Genomic DNA, 27,997 nt, shown 5'->3' with positions numbered 1-27,997 from the left:
GGTACCCTGCGCCACATGTAGATAGCGTATGATACGCCCGCAGAGGGAAACTTGTAAGAAAAGTCTAGTTCGCGGAGGAAGAACTTCTAGCGGACACCTGAACTGACGCCGAAGGAATACGCGCAGTTTCTACCTCGGTCAACGCACATGTGAGTCAAGAGCTGACTATCATAATCGTGTCAAAAAGGAAGAAAAAAAGTTGCCTTGAAATATTGCGATAAAGAGACAGTTGGATTGACAACAAATGACCGGAAGCAATGTAATTTTGGTGTTCCGGGGACACCGATTAGTCCCCTCGGACCCGATGATCCCGAGAAATGCGCACAGGAAGAGATGCCCTACTCACAGGATGAATTAACACTGAGCAAAAGGCAGAGCACAGTGATATCTCTGCCACATAGATGAATGCGGTAACAATTATCACACCGAAAACATCATCAGAGATACATAAGCATGGGCCGTTTTACACAGCCGGGATTTCTTCCACTGCGAAGGCAATACGTCAAAGTTTCAAAATAACGGAAACGGGGAAATTCCATACCCGAGAAAATACAGCCTTGATAATATAATCTGACGAGTGTTGGTAGATTCAATGCGTCGCCTTGGAGCTGGATTAAGACAAAAGAAGCCACGCCACAATCTCTGTGCAGATTCAAACATTGGAATCCTGTGCAACTTCCATATAATTGAACTCTGGAACTCGTAACATATCAGCAGAGACGGGCCAGACAGACTCAGAGAACAAGGACGGGATGACAGATGTCCTATGGACGATAGAAACACGTGGCACACTGATCTAGTGTTCATTTCCTTTTTTGACCTCTCGTGGCTGGCCATGGAGCACGAGCATCGCCCATCTTTGCAGTGCGTTATCTCTTGTTTCATAAAGACCAATCCAAACAATATTAAAATTTCTCATGTCGTTCAGTGCGATTGTAAGGCACAAGGCTGCAGGCACCCACTTTGGCCGAGCTAGCCGCCACAGATTGACATGGATCTGGTACACGAATTTCATTCTCGTTCTCGAGATTCGAGTACATTCCATTTATCGGTCGTCTTTCTTCTTCCCCTTCCCTCCTTCCCTCCTTCCCCTCCTTCTCCCGTCTCTCCAAGCGGGGGTGAAAAGCACCCAGTCGCGGAAGCTGTGTCAAATACCTGTAGAAGGCCCGGGCTATTTGCAATTTTCTGGGGTTTCCTCGAAATCGAACCGGTTCGTTGGTATTAACGACCGGGGTGCGCCCTAGCGTTGTTGTCGGTGATGCTTATAGAGTCGATATGAATGGGTAAAACGTGGCTTGCTTGAAGTTATGAAATATTGTCGGCCAGAAAAAAAGCGGAACCCCCAGTTGTTGTTATCACAGAGCGGTGCAATGCGGTATTCGTTTTAGTGCGAATTTGACGGACACACGCTTTGTTGTGGAACAAACATTTATGTCCGTATTATTAGACATGGTGACCTTCCATTTTTTTTTTTGTTCAAAGCTAACTTGCAAGGTATCAAATTTTACTGCGTGACGCCACGCTGGGCCAGAGTGCTGCCACGACTTGTTGGGTGCTAGCGTAAACGGACCTGTGACGGCTACGCATATGAACGTGTCAAAAATTTGATGTTAGCGTATGTCTTAGAAATATCAAAAAACTACTTTGAAATACACTAGGTGACCGGATTGGTGTGAATTGGACCCAGGGAACGTATGGGCCTCACGAGGAAGATGCTGTCTGTTGGCATGCCAGCACGCGTTAGTGTGCTAGCCAGGGCCTACACTTGACCAGAGATTCCATCTTCCCTGTATTATAATTGCCAAGTACTTGCGGTAGCTCTCGTCTTGGTTAAGACCTTCCATTTTCATCAAGGTGCTGTGTCAGTTGCTAAACTCGGCTTTCTTAGGCAGACCATACGAGAGGATACAAGAACAACAACAGCAAGTCAGGTACTTTATTATCTTCGTTTAGTACTGTATTTCAATGATCGCCGCTTAGGCTGAAAACAGTCCAAGTTGAGCGTACCTAAATCAGCAGCCGTTGTCTCTGGAATACTTCCAAAGACTCAAAGATGAAATTCGAAATATCTTCCCAGCCGTGCGTACCTATATTCCCGCCACCAAAGGTACGGGACCGATCCAATACCGCAAACCTTAACTCTATCCCATCACGGATGGGCTGGTTCCTGTTGGTTCGTCCCATCACGTCCCAGTCACGTTGGGTACGTTACATCTCTTCTCGGTGGTCTCTTGTAATTGATTAGCTTGCCCTATCAGTACATTGATCCGACTCGGGACGGTGGTACCTTATTAAGCCAGAATGCATTCATACCTATACAACAGTCATGATCCATGCGTGCAGTGGCGAGTAGTTGTTCTAATGCATACGGTTTCACTTGCCTGAGTCACCTTTCCTTCGTTCTCGATCCACACGTACGTCCGCGATAAGTAATGCATGATGCGGTTTCATGGAGAAATGGTCGTAACATATGTACCTTTCGTAAGCTATTTCATACGCATAATGAAATCTCGTCACCACTTGACGTCCGATTCGTACAGTTGGGTTCTAAATCTCTGGACAGCTTCAATAATACCAGGACTCAAAAGATGTTGATGGGGATGATGATTTGTGGCAAAAAGTAACGGCACGAGGCTACCAATCTATTTCGGGCCTCCTTTCCACAGGTACTTGCAGCCCGGGCTACCGTGTCACTAGATCGAAGCTGTAGCTGCGGACCTGTCCAGAAACAATTATTCCCATACAGGACTGATTGACGCTTCTCCTGATCTACAGCCTCGGGCAATATTCTCATCACGGATACGAAGCGGAAGTTGCAGAGGCAACCTGTTCCCATTGTATTCTCCGTCTACATCGGTTGCATCCGAGGTTGAATTATTTATTCATCCGACCAAGCATGAACGGAGGTGTCCGAAACTGGTTCTTCATGTCGTATTATCGGGTTGTCCATTCGATGAGAAAGGCGTCGTCATTAGATCACTGGCTACCCCGGGCCAAGTACCTAGACCTTTGAAAGACTTGGTTTAGAACATGGGATAGAGAAGGATGGAGACACCATGACCCACCATGATCCGTACATATGACCAGTGTGGGCCACATGTATTTCTCGGTATGAATTTGGAATGACTGGGCAGCGAGACATCTCATGCAAGCAAGACCATTATTACGAAGCCCATACCGTCAGAAGAGTTCCAGTCATCGCCACAGACCAGGAATGGAGACCATACGGCGTATCTACATTCGATCGAAACTTCCTTCCCTCAACGGTCGTTGAGAACAGGGACGGGTTCCACGACAGTCTCGTAAGAAGGGGACCCAAGTTACGAATACAGCGCACCATATGCGAAGCCATCTTCGATACGAGCCTAGGGCTTTACAGGCAAATTCAGCTCCAAATTTCGCAGGCGGGAAATGTCCGCTGTTCCCCGTAGAGCGAAGAGCAAAGGGTGAGCTGGTTCAAGTGCTGATTAGTGATAACCGACATGTCTTCCGAAGCTGAGAAGTCCAGGCGCTGAAAGGTCGGCTGCAATGTAAAGATAAGGAAAACATCCCGAATCTAGGCGCAGAGAAAGCTGGCTAAGGTAGAGTGGTCCGATGACTGAGAAGAAATGCTGAAACTGGAAGTCAGGATCGAGAATAGTTCCTTATGACAAAGGAACTGCACAACCTTGAGTGAAAGCTTTGGTACTGTGCCTCGAGATTGTTACTGCACAGCAGTGGGGCAACTGCCACTCATGAAGGCTATGTTTCAGGGCAAGAAAAATCCGGTCAAAACCAGACCGTACGATTTAAGAGCAGAAGTGCCGGCCAAGGTGGGGATTGCAGAATGCGTCATCGATGTGATTGCCTCAGTAGAAGGCTTTATTCACGGCCACTTCCAAAAAGAAGGTGGAGTATCCATCTTGGAGAACAGTGGAGGGTATTAAAATATCGACCTTGAGCTAGAGAGAATATCCCAGGCTTCCGGAACAGTTTCCCGCATCGGAGCAACCCAGAGAAGACACTGTGTCCGTAGCATCCCGCCCGAGGGAATCATATAAGTCACATATGAGTTTTGCCACATAGTGGGAGAGACACATCTCTAAGGTGGACTACGATGGATTGGGCATGTTCCGAGCATTCAACTTCCGGGGCGTACAGCCGAACACATTCAATGAAGGCACTATTAGCTATGACAGCGGAGAAGGAGTCAGCGGGAACATCCGTATGCTCTGGGGGCTGTTGGATGGCTTTGGAAGGCGATTGATACCCAAGGCGGGTGAACCAGTCCGTTTGAATGAACCTTCCCCTGGCGGATAATTCGTGGACGGCGAAAGAAATGGGTCCAAGGATAGAACGAACCTAGTCTCATCGATGATACATTGAAAGGTCGGCCCATGCCATTACCATGGTCTCTTCATCAAGATGTCCATACCGAAAGGGATCTCTTCTCATAACTGCTTGGCATACAGTAAAGAAGCATTGGCTAGGTTGACCATGTCAGGAAAGCTTCTTCAGGTGAATGTAGAGTACATCACTGCAAAAGGTTGGAGGCTCAGAGTTCCATGAAGCACGTCAACCGGTGTTGAAGAGATGATTGCTCCGGTACTTTGATATCAACTGAGGCTGAGAGACAGTGCATGTATGTCGAGCGTAAGGCGGCGAGGGTCGCCCCCGAATCCATTGAGCCGACCATGTTACTTCGTCCGAGTCTAAAAGTGTTTGAAGTCAGAAACGTGGGTAAAATCCGCAGATAGCCATGATGGCCAATACGATAAATCTTAGCTCACCAGGTTCACAAATAGTTGAATACGCATGACCCTTCAGTTTAGGCGTCGATGATGACTGGGTAACGCCGTAAGCGTACTAGTAGCGTGAAGATGTGCAAAACATGGAAAGTAGAGTCGTTTTTTGCTAGTGTATCGCAGTGGGAAAGCACGAAAGCTCAAAAGAAGCTAGCGGCACGCTGGAGTATCGTTCGACGGCATTTGTCACAGCGCGAGTTCCTGCGATACTCGTGGTTGACCGCAACAGTACTTACGGCAACGTTGAAGCCACGGTTGATCCCGCACGTGCTTGCAACGATCGGTCCGAGTATATCCGACAAACAAAACAAATCAGTCTTAGCAGCCTGGCCATGGAGGGAAAGATGAACAGAACAATTGTTCAGTTGTTTATCCTTCAAAGAAACGCTAGCGAACAATGATCATTTTATCGGAGGAGTTTGGGAAGGGTCCGCTCGGCCACACTGGCGAACTAATTGTTACCAAACCGGCGTCGGTGTTTTCTGATCCCAAAATTGAGAAACATCAGTCTGGCATGAATTCGCAAAGTTACTGTAAGAGGAGGATGCGGAGTAAGTTGTGACCTTTGCATATGATGCGTTCGTGGAAACCGAAGGATAGAAGGTTGTCGAAGAGGGCTCCGAAGGCGGATAAATAGTGGATATTCGACACGTTCGCGCTACCGACGCGTCTTCAATAAAGAATAAAGGTAGTTGATAGATTCAGAAGCATCAGAAGACATCCGGTACACGGCGGCAATTGAAGACCGAAGCCACAGGTGTTGTAGTGTCGACATTCGTTATCTCCCTTTCCCATCCAAAAATATAAAGATATCAAGAAGACCCACTCCCGACCCTAGGAGACTGTCTTCTTCTGCCGCTATCAGCACTTTAGTATTCCTCAGCGTTGAAGATCAACGTCCAAATCCATAGACTGATTTCGCAAGAATAGGTGAAAACCCACAGTGAATATTACTTCATAAGAATCCGCTTCAACGAATTGCCGGAATATTCACTTTACCTCGTCGTTCACGTACACATCTGACTGACTGTATTATGAAAAGATGTCGGAGGATACGGAATCAAGGCATACATGCTCGTACATGACGAGAGAATGTCATGAGCACGAAGCGAAGAATCGTCCATGATAAGCCCACATGTGAGTTCTTCTTTTGAGAGCCTCGTTTTTATCTTTACGAGACGAAGAACATGAAAGTTGCGCGCCTCAAACATTAAGTGAGCGAAGAAAAAAAAGTTCCGTGGGTCAGCTGAGTAATAAGGCTGTCGTTCCAGTATGCGAATCATGCACAGAAAAGGCCGGAAAATCTAACATTATCAGAGTATATCGAAGATCCTTGCAACTGTACCTTTTCTTCCGGCATTCAGCTAGTCTCTCGTAGACAAATGAAACGATTATCAAGTTCTCTATAGATAAGATAATCCTTTCAATTTTCCGAAAAAAACAGTTTTTTCGACTGATTGCCTGAGAATTCGGAACCGATCATCGACACGCAATGTGCCTGTCGAAGGCAAGGTGAAACCATTGAGACATTTGACCAAGTACCGACAGTTGACAGCAATTTCTGAAGCCGTGCCAATCGCAGGACACATGCGCCCGTAGAGTCGAGGCCAAGGCCAGAACAGAGACAGATTGTAATGGAAAATATATGATGTGGCGGTGCATGTTCCCAAGATGGAAACTTCCAAGGATAGAGTGCCTCCAATTCAAGCAGCTTTCTTTACCACGAAGACGGGGTCCTAAAAATCCAGGAAATTCACAAAGGGTACCTGATATGTACATTAGAAGGTTGAGTACAAAAAATCGGAGAAATGGAGCCAGGGAAGCGCTAGAAAAAAATCAGAGCAAAGTTCCAACGTAGGCCCGAGTACAAACGGCTGGATTTCCGGTGGCACGAGCGTGAGAAAGAGGGGCTTTTGTGTTGGGGGTTTCTAAACGACATCGGAAGTTTGATTCCTACCTTTCTCTCTTCCCGCCCACCAGCATCCCCTGTTGCTACCCTCAAGAATCGGCATATACATCGACAACTAGTGACCTCAAGCACAAATGGCCCGAACCAAGGTCTGTATTTCTCTTCAGAGCTCCCCTTATCGCAGTGCTGACGTGGTCGTCGTCGTCGTCCGCAGCAAACCGCCCGCAAGTCCACCGGAGGTCGGTGCTTTTTTTTTTTGATAGTATATCGAAAGAGATATTGAGTATACATTCAGGAAAGGCTCCTCGTAAGCAGCTTGCCACCAAGGCAGCCAGGAAGACCGCAGCGGTGCGTGCTGGCTTGCTCGTCGTCGATGCCGTCGTTGCTGACATCGTGAATTATCATAGACCGCTACCGGTGGTGTGAAGAAGCCTCACAGGTTCCGTCCTGGTACCGTTGCCCTCCGTGAAATTAGGAGGTACCAGAAGTCGACGGAGTTGCTCATCCGCAAGCTGCCCTTCCAACGTCTCGTCCGTGAAATCGCTCAGGACTTCAAGGTGGGGCGTAGTTCTTCTTTGGTCTAGGTGCCACTGACAACCCTGTAGACTGATCTCCGTTTCCAATCTTCCGCTGTCATGGCGCTGCAGGAAGCTGCTGAGGCATACCTCGTCTCGCTCTTCGAAGACACCAATTTGGCTGCCATCCATGCTAAGCGTGTGACGATGTACGTTGTGCTGGTTCCGTGTGACTCAAAGACTTTTACTGACTCATCAATACAGCCAACCCAAGGATCTCGCTTTGGCCAGGCGCCTCCGTGGCGAGCGTTCCTAAACGCTTCACAGCTCTATATTCGAATGTTCCGTGGTCCATGACTATTTCGCCCTACTTTTCCTCTATCTCGTTTTGTTTTAGTATACAGGTCTGAAGGCTTGGACGTATGTGTACTTCTGTATGAACTATATTCCTCCTCTTACATTATATGACTGGCGCATGATATGCCTCTATGTTACTGGATATATCCTATGAGTTGGTAACATCGTACGTGTCAGACATTAATCATGATGGCTGTCCAGACACATGCTGCACACTCACGAAGCGTTGGCCCTTTGTGCACAGTGCCCGTGTTTGGATACATCACGTACTGACATAACTCAGCGACGTCCATTTTCGCTGCACCCGGGAAATCATGTATCACCGTTTCCACTGTTCCGACTCCTTCCATCGAACGGCATGGCATTGAAAGGCACACTTCCATAGCAGTTATCGAGCGACCTGATGGTGGCAGAGTGCGGATCGCAGTTTGAAAAGAGATAGCCTTCCAAATCCTAGAACTCGCGTTCGTGTATTAACGATAGCCTTGCGGGGCTCTATTCCCGAGATGATCACTTTCGTGATGGTTCCCACAGGCGAAAGTGATAGGAACACACTCCACTTGATATTAATAAGAGTCCATCAACAAAGCCTTGGACGAACCGAACCAAAGAGTGAACTTGAACAAGTCAAAGGTTCGCGTCGCCGTTTGGTCGCGGTAGAAACCTGCAGGTTTTCCGGCTCCCTACACGGAGTGTTTCAGCCGCTACGGTGAGAAGGACGACGACAGAATGGATGGTGAAGGGTTATCATGCCGAACGCATGTTTCTTTGAATACGTATACAGTTCATCCTTGCCGTCTGGGAGCTTTAAGTTTATTCCTCGGAAATGTTGGTGCTTCGATACTGGATTTGCAGGACGACGTAAGTAACTGCAGATGGCCCCCGAACGAAACGCAAACGGATGCACGAGTCTTTCATTTCGTAGTGGTGGTGGTCAAAGCATGGTAACGAGAAGGGTGTTAATAATGGCGTTATATTAAGAACGGCGTAGTCCAGGCATTCAAAATCGCGATTGAGGCGCACTCGTGCTGGACTACCCATAGAAAAACAAAACATGTGTTGTACAGCTTGCTAATCCTGAACGATATTTAGATATGGACAACCCAACCCAATAAGGAGACATAGCAACTTACCCAGCAAATGGCCGATCAAGACCCTTTCCGTGATATTCTGATAATATTGTCTATGAGGACGGGTCCGCCAATGATGAAAACAGATCCTACTTTTCAGTAACAGGGCCCCAGTGTCATATGCGTATCCAGCTGGCCAAAAAGCGCCCATTTGGGAACCACTTGGGAAGAAATCATCTTTAGAAACTCAGATCCTGCTGTGTGGGTGCCTCCAACGGCCAGACAAAAGGCTTCCTCGTAGCCGGCTGCTCCACAGAGTCATCTGCACTGTCAGCCGCTCGAAGAGATGCCGCGGCACCCAGCGTAGAACACAACGCCTTATACCGTGAGCGTATTTGCCGCAAAAGTCGGGAAATATCAAGAGAAGATGAGGAATCCGATGAGGATGGGTTTTGTTTGGGAAATTGGCTAATAAGGTCCAGGAGATGTCGGATATGGTTGCCCGCCCGGCTGGTATAAGGTTAATAAGGTACCCTACGGGAGGGGCACGGACCGACCTGTCTTCCTTGCCTTGTTTCACATATATCGCCCTCCATGTCTTTGCAAATCCTTCGTAGAATCCGAGCTCTTCCCACATCTCGAATCCTTTCTCTCGCCCTAGCGCCCGTCCTTCAATAAGACCATGTATGCGTCCATGCTCGAGGCCGTCTTGGTATCCGAAATCGTAAAAACTGAAGGAGATCTCAGCTTGCGTAGCGACGTATAAAAATCAACGCCGACGTTTGTTCGAGGTGCACGAGGGATTCCAAGTCAAAGTCCATTGTGATGGCTGCTGGTGATGATGGTGATGGATTGAAAACAAGATCGAAAATGGACTCCAGACGCACTCGGATTTGTCACCCTGCTACATCATGCCCCTTGCATTACTACTCGACATTGATACGCTGCCAGCAAGCTATTGGAGTAAAATATCTATTGAGCAGGTCTATTTCGAGGGCGTTTACGAATTTGTAAGGGACTTACTGCGTCGCAGGGCGTCTTTTTCGTAATTCAAGTCTTGGGCGCTGTTTTCCTCTTCATCTCTCTTCCCGACGCCCGAAAACGAATCGAATAATGCCGAAGGAGCCGGAGAGTAAGCCTCGACGAAAACCAGGCCGTGTGTGCGTGCCTTTGTCTCTGTGTCAGAATACAGTATACTCATTTCATTCAAGGCCGACGTCATGCTCGGAATGCCGGAGACTAAAACTGCGCTGCGACAAGAATGTAGGCGCGACCATTCATTACCCTTCTTACGACCTTGACCTAACGGGCTAGGTTCCGTGCGAGAAATGTGTCAGCCGAGGCTGTGGTGCAATATGTCCGGACGGTACGCGAGTATATGCGTCTTGAATGCACGCTTACATGTGGCTGTAGGATCTCTGACTAGCGGGAAAGGAAATCGGTACGAATCCTTGCATGTATCAGCTGCTCTATTTAATGCTCTTTAGGTTGATTCTAGCGAATACAGAACAACTCCATGAACGAATAGAGCACCTCTGTTCACGTATTCGCGACCTAGAAAATGCACTCAAGATGATACAAGCAACAGTGTCCCCAGAGCCCCATCCACTCCTGCGCGCCGACCTATTGCAGCTAAAATCTCCCCAGTCTACGCTACCTACACAAAATGGATTAGCTGGTCCGTCGGTTACGATTGGCCCTACTTCTACTTCCGTCAATTCTCAATCTACCTACTTGGGATTTTCAACGGAGCCTCAGCAAGTGCGAAGTGAAGATGAAAATTTCATCGACGCGTTTGGTAAGCGCTTAACCCGGGAAGGATACAAATGCTAAGCATACTGCAGGCACGTTGACGATTGGGCGTCAAGGCGAATCCAGTTTTTTAGGGAAAACAGCCCGTTCTGAGGTCTGTATCCTTGTTTCTGTTTATCTTGGTGGTGTTTCTCAGCTTTCATTTACTAGTTTCTACTCCGTGTATGTTCACCTCTGATATCGTCGCTGCCATTCGTAAACCTCCTTGCAGGCACTTTCAAAACCACAATCAACGTCAACACTCGTACTTCCTCGCGTATCAAAACGAATTATAGAATCCAATTGTGCCGACCCTTTAGACGAAAGCCTTGGGCATGAAGTTTTCAGTCTTCTACCACCGCTTTCTGAGGCGGTACGATTGTGCGAAATATATCTTGAGCATGGAAAGTATCTGTAAGTTTTTCCCACGACGTTATTACTATTGTCTCTCATTTGATTTGTAGATACTCTACAGTGGACCGTACAGAGTTGTTTGATGAAGTTCTTGCTTGCATATACAGAGCGGAGTGCGTGTCTGACTTCCATTGCATCGTTGACCTCCTCATGACACACACTATATAGATCATTTACATCGCTTTCCTGTCATCATACGCTCTACTTTCTGTTTTCCGTATTCGCTCTGGCGGTGTTATTTGACCAAGAACGACCGCCGTTCTCCGTAGAGGCCCAAGAGTATTACTACTTGGCCCGAGCGGCCGTAGGTCTATCTTCTATCAATAACCACCAAACTCTTCGAGCGATTCAGGGCATGGTAAGTAATCCACTTACCGGACTCGACCACCGTGGCACCTGCTAAGTTTGCCTGCAGATACACCTTGCTGAGTATGAAGCTTACAGCGACTGGGAAGCGTTAGGGACAAATTCCGAATGGATAACCATAGGATGCGCTGTGCGATTAGGCCAAAGCGTAAGTTTGTCTTTCTTTTCCCCTGATCGTCCTGACTCAGGCCCCCTAGATCGGTCTGCGTATGTATCTCGATCGTGATAACCCCCCTTCGGCTAACGTTAATATTCTAGATCTCAACAGTTCCCGTTGGCAGCTTGGGGAAGACACCAGTCAGCGTCGAAGTCGCATTTTCTGGCAATTGTTTGCATGCGATACATGGACGGTGCGACATCTGCGCAATGTGTTGGTTCTAGACTGACACGTTTGCGCTTGCAGAGTTTTTTGTTTGGTCGTCCTCCGTCAATGTCGGCTCAGTATATTGATTGTGCACTCCCGAGAGATACGGACGAGATTATCAATGCGGACGGCCAGAGAGAAACGGGATGTATGTTTATTTGTTCAACGTCTTTATATCCGTCCGCCCGCTTACTTTGTTAGTTCATTCGTGGATATGGCAATACGCAACTCTTATGCATTCCGTGATGAGAGCAGCGTTTGGGGTTAAAGTCCCTGCATACAGCGCCATCCTGGACTTGGACCGGAAAATCCGAGACTTTCCTGTCCCGTCGCGATTCCATCCTTGTGTGAACTATGGGAGTGAATCCTTGAGGCCGACTCATTATATGCAGCGGTGGATGGTCCTGATATCCAAAGAATCAGGTATGATGGGCTTCTATTCCATTTGGATGCTGCTCAAAGTAATCCAATCTTAGTACTGCTCAATCTTCATCGAGTATATTTTGCTCAAGCCCTGCAAGACCAGCCGGATGATCTGGCCCATCATAGATATCTGCCGTCTGTGATGGCGACGTATCGGTCGGCATGGAGAATTATGCAGTCTCTGAAGATGCTGAGGAACTACGCTCCTCTTCTATTGAATAGAGTCAATCTGGCGTGGTCCCATGCGTTGTCTGCCGTTGTACGTCCTTTCCACTCTTCCTCCAATTAAATTGACCTGTCACGCGTAGATTGTGATGTGTATCCTCGTAACCCGAGCGCCCAACTCGAAGATGACGAAACCGTCCCTCGAGGAGCTGGACCTCGTTGCTCAGCTTTTTGAGGAAGCTGCGCCGAACTGCCGCGCGGCCGCCAACACGCTGGTACGACCCTGTTCTATTGGAAAATGCTCTCCCGCTGACCTGTTGCAGGACACAATCCAAATGCTTCGAAATAAAGCTCATGAAGCGGTGGGCCAAGCACCTTCACCAGAGTCGGGCGATCTATCCCCAGACGAGCTGGATCGCCTGGGAGGCAAGACGCACTTGATCTCCTCCGTCGACTCTGACACGCCCACCGTTGCGTATACCCCATCGCCTCCCGCCCACCGGCAGCCTTCCCCATCATCACCATTCCCGGCCACTAACAACGTCCATCCCGTCATCGCTCAGGATATGCAGAACCTCGATGCAGGCGGGTTCCATTTGAACTTGTTTGATAATCCAGCCGAGGTGCTGACCGCAGAAAGGATGCCAGAAGTGTCGTTTACGGGCGATAACTTTGGGTTCTTTGCGCAACAGTCGCCGCCTTCTCTGGGCGAGTACACTCAGCCGCAATCACCACCACCACCACTACCACATCATCATTCTGCGTACGGGTTCGCAGCTGCAGCGGCTCCCATGTTGGACGCGACATGGCAGAGTTTTGTTGAACAACTGGGATTTTAAATTTTCAGACTGGGGACATGGTAAATTATAATAGGATGTAGGTAGGAATTGGATAGTAAGTAAAGCCATACAACAATAGTCCAAAGCGGTTTACCACGCCAGGCATACGAGCTGGTATATATATATGTGTTGAATCTGGTGGATGAAAAACAAAAAAAGAACAAGATTCAGCATGGGTAGTGAAAAACTATAAAGAGCTCCTTCAAACATATATCAGAGCAGCAGACCCGAATCAATAAAGGTTAAATAACGTAGAGTCATCCGGAAACTAAACGTGTGTGGCGACAAGGAAAACTACGCTACGCCGGGGGGCCAGTTTTGTCCGGTGGCGACGGGCAAAAGTAGAGGTGGGGAACCGTTCTGGGATGGATGAAAATTCATCGGAGGCGCATCGCGTACCGACGATTGTGCGATCGACATCCGCGGAGGCGATTGGGGCATCTCCGTCCGAACAGACGAGACGGCCATGTTCGTTTTAGTGAAAAGTTCTTCAGAAGGCAAGGCATACGACCGAGCGACCACGGATGGTGTGAACGCCTGTTGCTGGAGGGCAGCAAGGAGGCTAGAAGATGCCAATGGCTTGGAAGCAGCCAGAGCGGCCGGCTCAGTCTCATTCTGAGCTGGATCGGCTAGAAGACTGTCTGCGCTGCCATCGCTGGGAAGCGGGCGCTTGTTGTGAGTATGAACTTTGAGGTGCTGGAGGAGATTGTCATGTCGATTGAAGAATTTTTCGCAATCCGGGTATGTACATTTAAAAGCTAAGCAATCAGTCAGTAATATTTTTCATGAGTAGCTGAACCAAGTCCTCACGTTTCTCGTGTGTGTGAATGGAGCGAATATGGCGTTTCAGATGCTCTCCGCGATGGAAACACTTACCGCAGCCTTCTACTGAGCAGACATACGTCCGTTTATCCTTCTTCAAATCCTCTGGCTGCAACACCACAGTGGTGGGAACTCTTCGCCCGCGACTTTTCTTGGTAAGATTGGGCACAGGAACTGGTAGATTTGCGCGTGACTTGGGACCACGACGTTCAGAGGGCACATTTGAGTCGTCTAAACCATCCAGAAACGTAACACTGTTCGAGTTTAGAGTGGGTATATCCGCGGAGGAACTGGCTGTAGAGTTTTCGCGGGAAGATGGGGCCGGTGGTGGAACATCGGCCACCTCGCCTTGTCCCTTTTGAGCAGCGCGCTTACGATAGGTACGAGATTTCTTCACTGGTGGCGGCGAAGAGCTGTCACGATCGAGTGCGTTGTCCTCGAGCACTCGTCGTTTCGATGGACGACCTGTCTGCGAGCGAGTCAAGGGTCTGCGGGGTGGCGAGGACGCGCGAATCTCAGACGATTCGGGTGTGGTGTTCGTGTCATTGGAGCTGCCCTGGTGTAACTGGTGAGTGGGGCGTCCACCCATAGGCATCACCAAACGCACCTGATCATCGCGCGACACGACGACCTCGTCCTCTGCAGCGATGACTGCCTCTGCTCTATGATCTACTTCAACCTCCTTTTCCAAGCTCTGTGTATCGACCTTCATGGAGCTGTTGGGACGGGCTGACAGGGGCCTCGGCTGGAAATATCAGTCAGCACTACCTCCATCGTCGACAAGAGCTGCGACGACGTTACCTGGCGAGCAATAACGAAAATATGGAGAAATAAAGGTGTGGAGGACGTGTTGGTCGATGGGAGAGGAGCTAGGGGCAAGCAAGATGAGCCCCTGAGTCTTTGGGGGTTTGGATACTCGGCGGAACCTTTTTTTTTCACGTATTGTTCACGTGCTTTCCGGCTTTCGCCGTCCCTTTATGGCATGCCGGGACGGCAGAGACCCGTAATATGAACTACTTCGCCGCAAAAACATCACAGACCTGGTGGATTCTGGACGATTTTCTACCTTCAAATGCTAAATAACTACTGAAGCAAACATTAAAATCGGCTTACAGGCCAAAACTTGATGGACGGTGAGTCACTAGACTGTAGGCTCCTCCGGGCGACAGAATGATCGGTTTCGGTGTGATTACTTATCAGTGTTTTCAAGCTGCACACTCTTAAAACTACATGTTTTCAGGTTTCACTGTTCTGCTATCACTGATGGGCGGGCGCTCGAGGAATACGCGTCCTGTAGCCTATGACCGGCGTTCCTCCGGGGCCCGACTACTGCCCACCTCATCCTTACTGCTCTTCCGCTGTAGCTCTTCGGCACCGTTTTTCCTGGTACCAGTGATTGCGGACTGTCATAGAGGCTACTATCAGCACTACGGTGATACGAGCACGTATCAGCTACGCACTGCCGCGTTCTTTTCAGCGGCCTTGATCTCCACTTGTCTGCGGGGAGCTCGGCCTAAACGACAATAAGTATTCAAGTTAGCCGTCCAAGCAGAGCGTTATTGAAAGAACAGATTGAGAACAGACCAACAGACATCTTTGGGGGTGCAATCTATAACCAAGTTTCATCAGTGCTTCACAAGAACGCCATTTCTTTGGAACAGGACCTTGGTACGAGTCATCAATGCGTTCTGCAGGTGGAGAAATGGTTAAGATGGCACAACATCGATGGTCGGGCTTTTTGCTGCTTCTTTGAAACTCCTCCTCAAGTCCCTCTCTCACGCTCGTACCAGTTCTATTTTCCGTTCGCTCTTTCAGAGCTTACGATTAGCTTCGTGCTCCTGGAACGTGAACCGCCGGCCCGCTTCTACTGACGCCCACAACTACCACGTGTCTTGGGGATCAGTCGTCTGTCCCGCTAGTTTCCCCGAGAAAGCCTCTACATCACATGCGGAGAATTGGTAGAATGCTAAATGTGGGTTCTCAGTTCACATCGCTACACGGTTGAATTTGTTCTGTTCCGCCACCAATGTTCTTCACAGCTCTCATGTACCTTGTTGCATACCTCTCACTCGAGAGTCATGCTTGGAACACATTTGTCGTCCCTCATACTGATGGCCAAGATGACACTCCGGGCCTCACGGGAGCTCTAGCTAACTTCACTTCCAACTCAACCATTCTGTTCCAGAAGGGAGTGACTTATAACATCTTCACTCCGGTGGAGTTCCCCAAGTTGACCAACGTAGAAGTCGCGATCGAGGGAAACCTTACCTATCCCTCGGATATTCCCACTGTTCAAGGTCAGCCACATGGACTATCAGGAGCGATGTTACTAAAACGAAGTTGATGCAGCTATTGTAGCGTCTGACGTGAGCCCTTGCTATTTGGTATCTCTTAGATGTGCGCTTAACCCGCGGTTAACTTTCAAAGGATTTCGAAGGCTCCTGGTGTGTAGCCGAGTTGACATCCATCTCGAGTCCGTTTAATCCTTACCAGGTTCTCGTTTTCGGGTGGAGACAACGTAACCTTGCGTGGTTCAACCGATCCCGACTGGGGCTGGGTGGATGCCCACGGACAAGGAGTGAGTCCTTGTCATCTTCGCATATTCGAGGGTCCTTACATTATCTTCAAGTGGTGGGACACCATGGAACAGACCAATCGTCCCCATGGCTGGTCCTTCAGCAAAATCAGCAACGGTGTCATTAGGGACATGAAAATCTGGAAGGTGTGCATCTTCCCTTGGCGGAAGGTTTTACTCCTCATCACATGGTGCAGCCAATAGCATGGAGCTTTGCGACCAGCGGCTCGTCAAATTTGCACGCGTTCAATAATATTATCATGGCGGTGTCTGATAATTCCTCGGTATGTCTCTTCTTTTAGCTCGCCATCACCAAGTCATTCAAATCCGGAAAAGGCTTTCCCTTTCAATACGTAAGTGTAGCACTCTATCTTTATATCAAGTACTAATGGTCCATTTCCACTAGCGATGGTAAAATAAATTAAACCTCCATTCGACTTGTATTCTTATATTCGGTCCAGGATTTTCCGCTGGTGGAACGAACATGCTCTTTGAGAACAATCGCGTCGTCAACGGGGATGATTGTATCACAGTAGGAAGTGGCGCGAGCAATATACATTTCCGGTAGGTTGCTGCCGTAGGCATTCGTCGATTGATGCGACCTACCGCACTGCCTTCAGGAATTCATACTGCGAAGGCGGACACGGTCTCTCAATCGGATCCTTAGGAGAGAACGGAGCCGTGTCTAATGTCCAGGACGTTTTGTACGTGTTGGGCTCTAGTTGAGCTTCGGGAATTGACCCTAGGAACAAACAGGTTTGAAAATGTTATTATGGTAAAATAACCCATCTTATCTCTCCTTGAGACCGTTCCTGCATATTTGTCGGCATTCAGAAGGATACGCTGTACGCTGCGCGCTTCAAGAGCTGGGCAGGAGGAAACGGGCTTGCACGCAAGTACGTTTCTCTGCCAAATGACTTGTTACTTTGTCGTCTGATGTTCTCTTTCTTGCAGTATCACATGGAAGGATATCGTGTTCGATAATGTTCCCTTTCCTGTAAGTCCATTTCGACTGGTATGCATCGATTTACTAACTACTATGATCCTCGAAGATTTATGTTACACAGAAGTGAGTCCATTCGATAAGCCCTTGTATTCACTTCATGAACCTGATGTTGCCAGCTATTGGGACCAGGAAGTAAATCATCTACTCACCTTGTTGGTGGTCCCATCTCTGATGTTCACTCATAGCTCGGAGCACAACCAAACTCGACTAACACCACCAGCACCCACATTGAAGACATGACTTTCCAGAACTTTGCTGGAACAATCAGGGAGTGAGTGCATTTTCAATCCAAAGATCACCTGGTAAAGGTTCATCGACCAGCACGCCATACGTCGAGGGGAGTTGCGTTAGCGATCCGTGTTGGTATTATGTAGCCAATGCTACGGGCAAGGAAGTAATTATCTTTGATCTATATCCTGGTACCGGTGCGCTTCATAATACTCTTCCGATTGGCCTTTAATTGTTACATTTCTCTCTAGTAACCGATATCGTGGCCAAGGCCATCTCTGCGACGACGGAGACAGGCTCAGTCGTCGATGTAATGTGTGATCCTACAACTGTAAGCATAACTCACCAACGGTTTCTTGCGTAATGACCAACACCTCACATTCATAGGTGACGAATGACGTTGGATTCAAATGCTGGGATGGCGCTTATATTCCTACTGTTGCTGGTCTCTAGCTCTCGAAGTCGTGCTGCATTCAATGATAAGTCCCTTCATTTAGATCAAAGCTATGTGCGAACGGAACATCGACTGCTATGATACATCGGTATACAAGGGGTAAGCTATAGATATATACATGTGCAATACAAATCCATCTGCGAGAAAAAAACTATAATACACACTGCAACTCCAAATCAGCCGCGACAAGCCTACGAGCAGCAGTGGAAATCGACTTCATCTCATCCAAAGCTCTCGTCACAGCCGCAGCCCCATCCGACGACTCGTGTGCCTTGATAGCACAAAGGTCCTTGAACGCCACTTTAAACGCAAAATTCTCGTTGTACTTAGACATCTCCTTATACGCAAATGAAGCCTTGACCCATGCGACCTCTCTAGCCGACATGAGGAAGATCCCAGGAACTTCAGACGCGTACAAGGCCGCAACCCTACGTGCAGGATCCTCTCCTTCTTTCGCCTTGTTTCTCTTTCCGACACAGAATGACGAGGCCGAAGGCCACTTGATCATTCGATACTCAGAATGGGCTTGACGGACATGGTTTTTGATTAGTTCCAGCTCTTTTTCAAGGAACTCGCACGCAGTTTGATGCTCGGTAGCTGCAACAATGCGCCTCTGGATGTCTTGCAGCGGCTTAGAAAGATTGACGTCTGATCCGCTGGGAACCTGTTGCTGCTGATACTCCTGCAGAATCTTGTCCCTTAATGATTTTCCAACATCCTCCAGTACATCCAGAATAAAAGGACGACCATCGGAGGTTTGGGAAACTGGCCTCCCGAACTTGGCGTTGTGGTCGATATAGGATTCATGTCGTAATCGATGGCCGGTTTTACCTGCGTCAAGTAAGGTATTGAACCTAAGCCAAGATCACTAACAGAAGCGCGCAAAAAATGACAGGAGCGTACATATAGGAAAGCAGGATCGACTGTTCGCTGTCATACCCATACTTTTTGACAGAGTTGTCGTGGAACTTCGAATACAAACCAACCCTCCCATTTGTGAGGCCAGTCATTAGGATGTTCACAAAGCATAATTGGGTGCGTTCACGTTTTTCAACGCATTCCTGAAATTGCGCGACGGACTGAATGTCTCGTTCGAAATGCGTTTGCATGAAATCCTTTGGCTGACGACGCAATAGCTTGCTCTGAAACCCTTCGACAAGCGAGGCCAACCACAGTAGGAAGCAAACGTCTAACAAAGGGGTTATCAATCAAGCGATGACGTTTAAAAAGCACGTTTACCTCCATCAAAATCTGAAAGACAGAACATCAACAATTTGTCATAAATCTATCAATGCTAAACGGAATACCAACCTCCACCACTGAGAAGTGTCATAAGACTCCGTGGCCCTTGAACAGAAACGACTATCACATTCTTGTATTCGTGCAGTTCCCGTATGTTGACAGCGCGGACCTACAAAACTGTCAACACCCACTTCATGGAATATTATCCAAAACTCGCCTTCTGAATATCGGATGCAAGCCTCAGTGGGTATCTTCCGATCAAGACATCGCCCTCCAAGATGTTGAATTCCTTATTGGTCTCTTTATCCATGATCGCCTTTGAAGAATAATAGAATATCTCCCTGTTGCGCAGAAGGCCTGTCGGGTCTGTAAAAAGACAATGAGGGAAGCAACGAAACAAGGAAGAGAGAGACGAACCGGGAATGACGAAGGCCTCCGCAGATTTTCCATCAGGAAGCGGAATACGAAACCCTTCTGTCGCCGACTTGATTGACTGGTCAATAATGTACCTCATCTTCCCCCACAAGAAATTGGACTTTGAAGGAGTAAAGCCCGCTTGAATGAGATCAAGAGCAAGCTCATGAAGAGACAAGGGTGCTAAGACGATGATCAGACATGCGCATGAGTAGACTCTGAGGATACCGTACCACCACTATACTCGTTCCGACCCGTACAAATGGGCAGTGATTGTTCCTCATCATCAGGAACCTTCTTGTCGTCGTAAATAACAGCCTCATGCCATTCACGTCGGGTATAACCCAAAACCCGAGCGAGACCTCCAGCAAGCCTCTGCATCCTTGCAGCGCTCACACCACCGGCTTGGTTCACAGCCGTCCAAAGACCGACATCAGATAACCTGCCCTTCTTCTCTGTGAGAGTGTCCACAGTCCTTTCTAGTCCCTCCTTTAGTAGCTCGGTCAGAACAGCGTCGGGTACGCCATTGAAGGACAGGTTGAGAATGCTCTGAGAAGAGAGCGTGCTACTTGCCGATGGGTTCCCAACGCTGACAATATCAAGGATGCGGTGACAGTAATCGAGCTGCTCATAATTGATCTTTTTCTGAGAAGGTCGGATCCAGATTTTATGCTCTTCATCGAAGTTGCTGGGATGGCGTGTCCATAGTCCCTTGCTGCCGGCGATACGACCTTGAACAGCCGTCGGCATGACAGAAAGCCCAAGCAGCTTAGTTATGCTTCTGAGGGCGGATTCGTTGATAAAGCCGCATCCATCGGTCATGAGCTGTTCTGCGGAAGGTTTTCCCTCGCCATTCCAGTCGGAGGTGGCTATCGCTGATGTCAGGGAAAAGACACTCTCAAGTCAAATATCATCTCACTTTCGTCCGCGATCTCCAAGATATTTTCCTCCTCAAAAACCAAGCCAGGAATCGAAGTAGACAATCCGAGTGTATTCCTCGTAACATATTTTGCAATTGGCTAGCAGAGCGTCAATCAATATCTAACGACTTAAAAGGGATCAACGCGCACCTGCTCCGAATTCAGCGCTGCAGGGTTGTGCCATTCCAAAATAGCAGGATATGACAAACGATATTGATCTCCGCACCATTTCTGGTTCGCCCGTTCGAAATCTTCATTGCCTTCAACGAGATAAAGAGACCCTTCCTTTGGCACCCACGGAACAAAGACACGTCCGCAGATGACAAATTTTTGAGCCAAGAATTCCCTGATGTCCTTTTCCGCGTGCATCAAGAGATTATCAGCTATGCGAATCTGTAACATCCGACGAGAGCCCAAAAAGCGCGCAAAGCGCGTTGACTTGCACATCTCCAGTGGCTGCAATTCGACTCTGAACTTATTCTTGGAGTCGGGGATGAGATGGCCGATCTGCTGGACTCGTCCGCCGTACCATTGGGTCTCTTTCTGGAAGTCTTTCATAGGGCCGAGACCGTAACCTTGGTTTTCCATGAGTGCCAACTGCTCGAGCCAGAGCTGCTTCCTACGAAGAGACTTTCAAATTGAGAGGATACATTGCACCAGACCAAAAGTACTAACCCAATTTTGTATTCCAGTTCAGCAGCAGAAATAGGTCGGTTCTTCATAATCACAGCAACTTTGAACAGGATGTCTTCCTCCGAGCCACGGAGTGAATCCGACGAGACGAGCTTGTCCTTGACATCATCCCATGTCCAGGAGTTGGTCGACACTCCGCGCGCCAATTCCCACTGAACACCCCATGAGATCTCTTTATCATCGAACAATTTTTGGACTGCTGGATTGTGTGCAACGATATTGGTAGGCAGTTTAACCTCACGATCAAATAAACGGTGTATAAAGGAACTGGTAGGCGTCAACCTCTCTGCATGTGAGTTCGACATGTCTATGTCGGTGTCATCAGCAGAGAAGGCTGGCGCAGCGCCTGCCGCACGCTGTTTTCCTTTCCCCAGAGAAATACTGTTGGCGCCGAGGCTATCAACATCCATGTTGAAGTCATCCCACAGTTCATCGGTGGATGTTCTGGTATACGTATGCAAAGGTGTGCCATTGCGAGAAGCAGAAACATCGGACTCGATCGCAGAGTCGGATTCTGAACTTTCATCATCTGGAAATTTCCCTGGCGGTGGCCGATTATAAGAGCTCGGAGATGATATGGAAGAAGCGTTGCGGGATATGAATGACATGGGCATCGGTGTGTACTTTGAAAAAGATTTAGGTGTCGAGGATGGTGATCCGGATACTACTGGAGCGCTAGGTGAACGGGCAGAGACAGGTGTCCTTCTCGGTCGAGTCAACGTGACATTGGCAGAGATCGAATCCATCGGGTCTGCTTTGCGTGACGAGGTAGGTGTAACGGTTTGAGAGTTAGCCTTCCGTATCTTGGAAGGTGAGGAAGGCAAAGGAGAGGCATTGCAAGAAGATGAATTCCGTTTTCGGGATAGGAATGTAGGCTCGTCTTCCGAGTCGCTGGAGAGGACTAGTGCATTGTTTATTGAACATCTGAAGGGTAGTAGCTGCAAAGGAAATACCAATAAGATCCTTCGGGGGAGTCTGAAGCGACGATATTTCCATCGAAGATATTCCCTTGTTGATAGGCGAGACGCCTGTTGAGTGGGAGGTTGTGTTCCGAGAAGGTGCTACAACGGGAATGAAGCATATGTGGCACAAAGGTTGCAGCCGACTTACTGCGGTGATTCGATGACACGTCCATCCATTCGCCTGAGTTGTCTCTTTCGGGTGGTCGCGGTCCTATGTCGAATCAACCTTTGAGCGGTAATGTAGGAGGAGAATAGCAAAAAGGTATACCTGTCATCTTTACCGGTGATCCCTGTGCCGTCACCATAAAGCCTGATCCTGATTCTGACCTCGATGAGTTCCTTTCTAAATATCCGCGTCAAAATGAGGAGTTGGACCCAAGAAATACACCAAACGTTTCGCCTGTGGATCATGACTAATTGTTTGTTCTGTCAGCGCGAGGTAAGTGGTTATGTGGCGATAAGAAAAAGGCGTGCATACGTTTGGTGTCGAGAATCATTATATCTCTTTCTTCGTCGACGTAATCGTAGCCTTGGGTATCCTGAAGGAAAGCTGCAGCACGAATTACTTCCGCTCGACGACATGGGACACGTACATATGGGGACCGCGGCGTCATTATGCGTGAATTCACATTTCCTTCTATGCGTCACCCGAGTGATAGACCAGAATAGGATTTGAAAGAAGTCGAGTGAAAGAGAAAACAACTTGGAATTCTAGATTCGTGCCAGATCAGCATATCTAAATTTGGAACAAAGCGGCATGCCATCATATTATAATTATGCGCCAAACTTTCGGTCCAAACCTAGTTTTTTGTTCGCATTTCAGCCGCTTTCGGTTTGTGGGCTTGTTCAAGTCCACCGCATGCATCTAGGACAATGGTGACCCCTTCCAAATTCACGATCCTGAGATGGCACGTACGAACCGACTACCCAGCACTCAATGGCAGTAGAGATATCATCCAGTGCACCTGGGCCACGAGTGACTGTTCCATGGGTATTTTGTGAACCCTGCCGTTCCTTCTCCTTCACACCAGTCTTCTGTGAAAATGCCGAACCCGGCGATAAACAGCAACCGGAGTCGTCACCTGCCAATCCCATCCTTCAAGTAGCTTCTTCGTCCGCCTCTAGACTCTGTCTTCCAACTAGCCATCTATGAAACTTAAAAGATCCACCTTGGTCTTCTCCTTCGTAGGAGCAGTAACTTCTTTTGGTGTGGTCACCTTGTCTCTCTGATAAAGTGGCGTCTGACCACGGGTTATCCAGTTGACAAACTTATACGTCGCTTCTGTTGACGCATGCTGTAATTCACATCGGTAATGACTGATGTGTTATAATGAAGAGGTGATAAACCTCACTTCATCACACCTTTACCCAAGGTCGAGCATTTCTGGAACGGAGATGGACCAGTTCACAGCTGTTATTTTTGGCAGTGGAATCTTCTTCAGTCCGACGTGAGAGTGCATGTCTACCTGAAATCGTTAAAGTTTGCACCCTCCATATTCCGTGCTTTATGATTGTCGAAATTCGCTGATGTTCCTTTAATCATTATCCAGGTGACAGGTGCTGTCCATCAGCAACCAAGCACGTAGCAATACCAGACCTTCGAGTATGGTAATTATCCTCCAGCAGCTGAAGAACTACAGTTATTGCATTTATCATCTAACTCTCAATCATAACTACCCTGGAGGTTGAAACCCCCCAAGCTGTGATCCGTTCACTAACTTTAATCTATTTCAAAGTAGATGCTTCAGGCATCGGCACCCGAGAACTTGCCTTTGTTGTATCTGCACGTAGATATCTATGACGGGAGCTGCTTAACAGACCCTCAATACATCACAACAACTACCCTCGTTAATGGGTATGCGCATGCTAAATTATTATATTATTAGTAGTGTAGTAGCCTAGAACTGTCTATGCAATACGGTAAAGAAAGAGGGTTGTCAATGAAGGGGATGAACGCGCGAATCTATGAATACACAAAATGAGGTCAACTACTTGTACAAAAAGTCCTGTGAAAAGTCCGAAAAGTATGCTACGAAAAAATGAAATGTCCTACGGACGGACAAGTACCCCAAAGGTACCTATCGCGGCCCCAATCAATCCTATAACAATAGCAAGCATCACACCTGGGGACAACGAAGGTAAACCCCCGTTAAACGGGATATATATAGTGGTAGTCACCCTCGCAGCACGTACGAGTCAAAGTCGCAGTCCCTCGAGTCCTTTCGCCAGTAAGATTCGCTCCATTCGGCTATGCGGCCCAGTCAAAACATATCACCCACCCCTCGCAACAAAACGGTTCACCCCGATAGCGCTCCAATCATCAGTAAACAAGCATGTGTTAGATGAACAAGGATACACGCCTTTGAGTGGGTCCCGGAACAGCATAAAACAGTTCGCTGGAACTTTTGAGAAGCATATGATAGACAAGGTCAATGTAGAACAAAGACACTCACGTCGGAAACGAGCTGTTTGACCAGGAGGAATGGCCTGGGGAGGATCCGGAGTAGCTGGTGTCGGATCTATCTTGGGACAACCATACTGAAAGAATTAACAGTCAGTCGCCGTTCAGTGATGTACGATCAGAGGCTTCAACGTACGCAGGAGAAATCAGGAAAAGTATAGTGACTCAATAATAGACTTTGCTCGTTCCGCGGGATACCGCTGCAGATTTGTAATGAGGCATCTACATCAGGTGTGAAGCACTTCAAGATATCCAAGTCGTCCAAGCCTGAAATCGTCTTTGGGGTCTGAATTGAGGCTGGTCCCGAAGGATACAAGATAAGAAACACTGGATCGCTGCCCCATTTCAATGACTGGTGCACAATTATTGTGGATGATATGGGCAAAAAAATCTACATGTATGGCGGGAGCCGTCCCAATGACAAAAAATACATCCCTACGAACGATTTCCATGTTCTGGATGTCGACGCTATGCAGTGGAAGAAGCTTACAATGCGCGTTCCCTTTATTCACAAGTTTCATCATTTCCTGAGTCCATAATGCAGCCAAAATTCTGGTCTAATGCTCATCAACCATTCGAACCAATAGGGAAACCGGAACCCTTGCCGTCGTTGTTCAAACCAGCTTGCTCCTTCTTTCATTTCAAAGAGACAAATTATATCTTCATGTTTGGTGACTTTGACGTCGACGACGAGGCCGTGTCTTCTCATCTCATAGCTATTGATCTTGATGACCCGCAGTGGTGGTACGTCGAAATTGAGGGAGGCAACGTTTGTGGGCGGATGAACGCGTCTATGATCGGGATAGACAACAAGCTGTTCATCTTTGGTGGGCGGGCCTCGTACGACAAGAATTCTCTCGGTATAGCATCTTACTCTATCGCAGAATACACAGACTATCGATGGAAGTGGATGTCGGGAAGGCAGGAGAGGGCTTACGATGCCCATGTTCCGCCGTTAGGGTTTGGTGGACGGGCTCTCTCTGTGCATGGGGAAAAGAAGATTTTGTTGACACCTGGGCGCCTGAATAACAAGGCAGTGAGTTGATAGCTGTTATTTATTTTCCTGTGTTCTCAGACAGACACCTACAACCTGTGGACATGCAGGAATCAAACTCGATCTTCTTCTACACCACTAACTTCATATTTCGTGCAGCTGCGGACACAATCGGCACCTTCCCTGGAAACTTGCGCTGGTATGGGTCGTACTCGAGTGAAGGTTCTCAACCTTCCGTTCCAACTTTGCCAACGACCTCGCCGTTGCTCCGAAAACGGAAACGATTGTCTTCCCCGCCGCGAGAACGCGTAGTCTATCCGGCGCATGCCATGATTGCCGGGTGGGTGGACTATGGAAAAGAAGATCATATCATGCCAGGGCTATGGCAGTACTTCCTTCCACCGGAAGAGAAAATTCAGTGTTTCAATGTCCGCTCAACGATCGGGTCCATGGATCTGAACCTGCATTCCTTCGCTGCAGTTGGTAATCGAATGATCTTTTTTGGTTATGAAGCAGAAAGTGAAAGCGATAAGGTTCCAGATGATGCAACATATAACATTTGCGTCGAGATAGATTTGGGAGTAGTTTCCAAGAATGCGGTTTGTGATTTCCCCGTTGTATGCGATGATTATGATTCGTGGCTCATATTCAATTTGACTTTATGCAGACGGAAGTCAAGATTGAAGAAGAGAACCTTGGCGTTGGGCAATAGAGTCATGGATGACATACTCCCCGCACGTTAGGGATGTCCAGGATAGGGCTTGGAGATGAATAAGTGTGTGAAGGTGCATGGTCGCCCTACGACATCAAGAAACAAGTGAATTGTAGCCCAGAAACTTTTTCTCCCTTTTCATGGCGTAGCGAGGGGAGGAAATTTACCAGGATTGCGGTATCGAAACGCTTCGCATTTTCTTCAAGTATCAAAGGTAGATGTCAATTATCATTTTCTTGTCATTGCGCCTTCTGTGTACATACTCGACTGACGTCTTGTTTTGGTGTCTTGACCGTTTAGGGTTTGATGAAAATAAGCTCCATTTGAATCGCTACCAATAGTAAGGCCCACCATCTCAGGTAGACAGAAGCGGAATGAAGATTATCCAGGTGCACATGATGTAGGATGAGGAACAATACGATTGATTGAAAGAACAAAATCAGAAACAAAAACAAAAAACTGAGATCGACAAGCATTGGAACCGAGACAATAAATAGCATATAAGGTGATACAACTGAGAATAGTTGAAATATAAATGTGATTGGAGGAGAAATAAAATGTCTCTGTAGTCATTTTCACATTCTCAATGCTACTCCGATCGATTCTTAGTCAAGGATAAAGTCAAAGGGCCCCATCCACTCTGAAAGTGCCTCTTCAAATTCAAAAGACATGAACTTGAATGATTCTGAGTCAGAGGATGGAACTCATGTCCCAAAGAGATCCTTGCAGATATCTACCATATCAGCATCAGTGGTGGCAGAGTAGTTGGCCAAGGCAGACATAGAGGCTTCAGATCCCTGCTCATTGAATATGCTGCTTGTTGTTATTGCCATCTGTTCAGCCAGAAGGTGTTGATGGGGATGATTGAGGAGGGAGAAGAGCAATGACAATGCCTCAGTAGTTGTTGGAGACAGTCCTTCAAGAGGGAAGCCAGCTCTGGCTGCAGAGTAAACTTCTTTAGCTTGTGGGAGTATTGGCATCTTCATGTTCCAGTCTAATGAACAGAAATCATTCATGACTTTAGATGAAGAAGGAGTAGCAGGAGATTGTGAAGGGGAAGGAGAAGGAGAGATGGTGGAATGGGAGGTGATGGTAGTGGATCAAGTGGTGTGTCAAGTGGCAGCCAGTGTTGAGATCTTTTTGATGTACAGAGGACCAGTCCACTTCTCTTTTGCCTCCTTGATAACATTCTGAGCTTTGCAGTACTTCTTGGGCATGTAATTATGCTGTCTCTTATGATGGTGGAGAAGTGAGCCTTTGTTAGCAGTCATGAGAACACAGTTCAGACAGCAGTATGGTTTAAGGCCAAGACTTGGGAGAATAAAATGTCAGGATGCCATTAGAGACTAGGCTGTTCATATGACTCTCCAAATTAGCAGCCTGGTTGAAGAGGTGGCCACAACATAGGCACTAATACCTACCCCTGCAAATTAGATCATTAGTCATCATGTACTCCAGTAGTAATAGAGCACCCACATTGTGTAGTGAGCTTTAAGATGACAATTCAGATTGTTCTT

At 47.8% G+C, this 27,997-nt stretch overlaps 12 protein-coding genes across 12 annotated transcripts; 8 read left to right on the top strand and 4 right to left on the bottom strand.

Moving 5' to 3' along the window:
• Nucleotides 1-2,053: 2,053 nt before the first annotated feature.
• Nucleotides 2,054-3,105, top strand: BT62DRAFT_1071082 (uncharacterized protein; the record flags this gene model as incomplete). Its single annotated transcript, XM_043178722.1, has 4 exons — nucleotides 2,054-2,203; nucleotides 2,259-2,283; nucleotides 2,344-2,414; nucleotides 2,698-3,105. The coding sequence occupies 4 exons, from the start codon at nucleotides 2,054-2,056 to the stop codon at nucleotides 3,025-3,027; spliced, it is 576 nt and encodes a 191-aa protein (XP_043045376.1). The 3' UTR covers nucleotides 3,028-3,105.
• Nucleotides 3,106-3,734: 629 nt separating this feature from the next.
• Nucleotides 3,735-4,299, top strand: BT62DRAFT_999608 (uncharacterized protein; the record flags this gene model as incomplete). The annotated part of the gene is made up of 3 exons (XM_043190835.1): nucleotides 3,735-3,893; nucleotides 3,946-4,011; nucleotides 4,066-4,299. The coding sequence occupies 3 exons, from the start codon at nucleotides 3,735-3,737 to the stop codon at nucleotides 4,297-4,299; spliced, it is 459 nt and encodes a 152-aa protein (XP_043045375.1).
• Nucleotides 4,300-4,554: 255 nt separating this feature from the next.
• Nucleotides 4,555-5,908, bottom strand: BT62DRAFT_999607 (uncharacterized protein; the record flags this gene model as incomplete). The annotated part of the gene is made up of 6 exons (XM_043190834.1): nucleotides 4,555-4,691; nucleotides 4,770-4,845; nucleotides 5,021-5,110; nucleotides 5,181-5,266; nucleotides 5,317-5,442; nucleotides 5,800-5,908. The coding sequence occupies 6 exons, from the start codon at nucleotides 5,906-5,908 to the stop codon at nucleotides 4,555-4,557; spliced, it is 624 nt and encodes a 207-aa protein (XP_043045374.1).
• Nucleotides 5,909-6,782: 874 nt separating this feature from the next.
• BT62DRAFT_959779 (histone 3) lies at nucleotides 6,783-7,934 on the top strand. Its single transcript, XM_043188519.1, has 6 exons — nucleotides 6,783-6,842; nucleotides 6,908-6,932; nucleotides 6,989-7,041; nucleotides 7,101-7,250; nucleotides 7,299-7,417; nucleotides 7,473-7,934. Exons 1-6 carry the CDS (start codon nucleotides 6,828-6,830, stop codon nucleotides 7,522-7,524), a joined length of 414 nt encoding a protein of 137 aa, XP_043045373.1. The 5' UTR covers nucleotides 6,783-6,827; the 3' UTR covers nucleotides 7,525-7,934.
• A 705-nt stretch (nucleotides 7,935-8,639) lies between these two features.
• On the bottom strand, nucleotides 8,640-9,568 carry BT62DRAFT_269270 (DUF1715-domain-containing protein). Its single transcript, XM_043180309.1, has 5 exons — nucleotides 9,416-9,568; nucleotides 9,193-9,366; nucleotides 8,789-9,145; nucleotides 8,699-8,735; nucleotides 8,640-8,642 (listed from the first exon to the last, which is right to left on the bottom strand). The coding sequence occupies exons 1-3, from the start codon at nucleotides 9,454-9,456 to the stop codon at nucleotides 8,875-8,877; spliced, it is 486 nt and encodes a 161-aa protein (XP_043045372.1). The 5' UTR covers nucleotides 9,457-9,568; the 3' UTR covers nucleotides 8,640-8,642; nucleotides 8,699-8,735; nucleotides 8,789-8,874.
• BT62DRAFT_959771 (uncharacterized protein) lies at nucleotides 9,193-12,997 on the top strand (the record flags this gene model as incomplete). Its single annotated transcript, XM_043188518.1, has 19 exons — nucleotides 9,193-9,614; nucleotides 9,669-9,795; nucleotides 9,847-9,898; nucleotides 9,950-10,001; nucleotides 10,049-10,076; nucleotides 10,123-10,433; nucleotides 10,480-10,541; nucleotides 10,598-10,609; nucleotides 10,659-10,840; nucleotides 10,891-10,953; nucleotides 11,009-11,198; nucleotides 11,256-11,354; nucleotides 11,404-11,413; nucleotides 11,465-11,556; nucleotides 11,610-11,718; nucleotides 11,772-11,993; nucleotides 12,047-12,252; nucleotides 12,302-12,433; nucleotides 12,482-12,997. Exons 1-19 carry the CDS (start codon nucleotides 9,461-9,463, stop codon nucleotides 12,995-12,997), a joined length of 2,619 nt encoding a protein of 872 aa, XP_043045371.1. The 5' UTR covers nucleotides 9,193-9,460.
• BT62DRAFT_959770 (uncharacterized protein) lies at nucleotides 12,988-14,723 on the bottom strand. The gene is made up of 4 exons (XM_043188517.1): nucleotides 14,621-14,723; nucleotides 14,427-14,564; nucleotides 13,808-14,375; nucleotides 12,988-13,755 (listed from the first exon to the last, which is right to left on the bottom strand). Exons 2-4 carry the CDS (start codon nucleotides 14,529-14,531, stop codon nucleotides 13,292-13,294), a joined length of 1,137 nt encoding a protein of 378 aa, XP_043045370.1. The 5' UTR covers nucleotides 14,532-14,564; nucleotides 14,621-14,723; the 3' UTR covers nucleotides 12,988-13,291.
• Nucleotides 14,724-14,835: 112 nt separating this feature from the next.
• Nucleotides 14,836-15,546, top strand: BT62DRAFT_269011 (uncharacterized protein). Its single transcript, XM_043180308.1, has 3 exons — nucleotides 14,836-14,952; nucleotides 15,030-15,346; nucleotides 15,391-15,546. Exon 2 carries the CDS (start codon nucleotides 15,050-15,052, stop codon nucleotides 15,344-15,346), a length of 297 nt encoding a protein of 98 aa, XP_043045369.1. The 5' UTR covers nucleotides 14,836-14,952; nucleotides 15,030-15,049; the 3' UTR covers nucleotides 15,391-15,546.
• A 317-nt stretch (nucleotides 15,547-15,863) lies between these two features.
• BT62DRAFT_977664 (pectin lyase-like protein) lies at nucleotides 15,864-18,081 on the top strand (the record flags this gene model as incomplete). Its single annotated transcript, XM_043189292.1, has 19 exons — nucleotides 15,864-16,116; nucleotides 16,169-16,178; nucleotides 16,247-16,267; nucleotides 16,313-16,397; nucleotides 16,449-16,541; nucleotides 16,592-16,678; nucleotides 16,731-16,747; nucleotides 16,801-16,805; nucleotides 16,856-16,958; nucleotides 17,015-17,098; nucleotides 17,151-17,169; nucleotides 17,229-17,290; nucleotides 17,349-17,391; nucleotides 17,447-17,463; nucleotides 17,517-17,532; nucleotides 17,586-17,671; nucleotides 17,722-17,825; nucleotides 17,880-17,959; nucleotides 18,016-18,081. 19 exons carry the CDS (start codon nucleotides 15,864-15,866, stop codon nucleotides 18,079-18,081), a joined length of 1,251 nt encoding a protein of 416 aa, XP_043045368.1.
• Nucleotides 18,082-18,233: 152 nt separating this feature from the next.
• On the bottom strand, nucleotides 18,234-21,656 carry BT62DRAFT_881368 (uncharacterized protein; the record flags this gene model as incomplete). Its single annotated transcript, XM_043182667.1, is given in 10 exon segments — nucleotides 18,234-18,936; nucleotides 18,986-19,271; nucleotides 19,394-19,493; nucleotides 19,510-19,514; nucleotides 19,538-19,690; nucleotides 19,742-19,921; nucleotides 19,972-20,613; nucleotides 20,658-20,757; nucleotides 20,809-21,277; nucleotides 21,334-21,656. 10 exon segments carry the CDS (start codon nucleotides 21,654-21,656, stop codon nucleotides 18,234-18,236), a joined length of 2,961 nt encoding a protein of 986 aa, XP_043045367.1.
• A 2,701-nt stretch (nucleotides 21,657-24,357) lies between these two features.
• Nucleotides 24,358-25,064, top strand: BT62DRAFT_999597 (uncharacterized protein; the record flags this gene model as incomplete). The annotated part of the gene is made up of 4 exons (XM_043190833.1): nucleotides 24,358-24,741; nucleotides 24,779-24,816; nucleotides 24,868-24,906; nucleotides 24,950-25,064. 4 exons carry the CDS (start codon nucleotides 24,358-24,360, stop codon nucleotides 25,062-25,064), a joined length of 576 nt encoding a protein of 191 aa, XP_043045366.1.
• Nucleotides 25,065-25,066: 2 nt separating this feature from the next.
• BT62DRAFT_926052 (uncharacterized protein) lies at nucleotides 25,067-26,787 on the top strand. The gene is made up of 4 exons (XM_043184937.1): nucleotides 25,067-25,265; nucleotides 25,319-25,810; nucleotides 25,864-26,367; nucleotides 26,436-26,787. Exons 1-4 carry the CDS (start codon nucleotides 25,152-25,154, stop codon nucleotides 26,478-26,480), a joined length of 1,155 nt encoding a protein of 384 aa, XP_043045365.1. The 5' UTR covers nucleotides 25,067-25,151; the 3' UTR covers nucleotides 26,481-26,787.
• The last annotated feature ends 1,210 nt before the right edge of the window (nucleotides 26,788-27,997 follow it).

The sequence above is a fragment of the Guyanagaster necrorhizus genome (assembly GCF_019112545.1).
Source record: "Guyanagaster necrorhizus MCA 3950 unplaced genomic scaffold BT62scaffold_2, whole genome shotgun sequence".
Classification (NCBI taxonomy): Eukaryota; Fungi; Basidiomycota; class Agaricomycetes; order Agaricales; family Physalacriaceae; genus Guyanagaster; species Guyanagaster necrorhizus.
The sequence above is the reverse complement of the archived record's forward strand: the minus strand, read 5'-3'. Positions and strand labels throughout refer to the sequence as shown.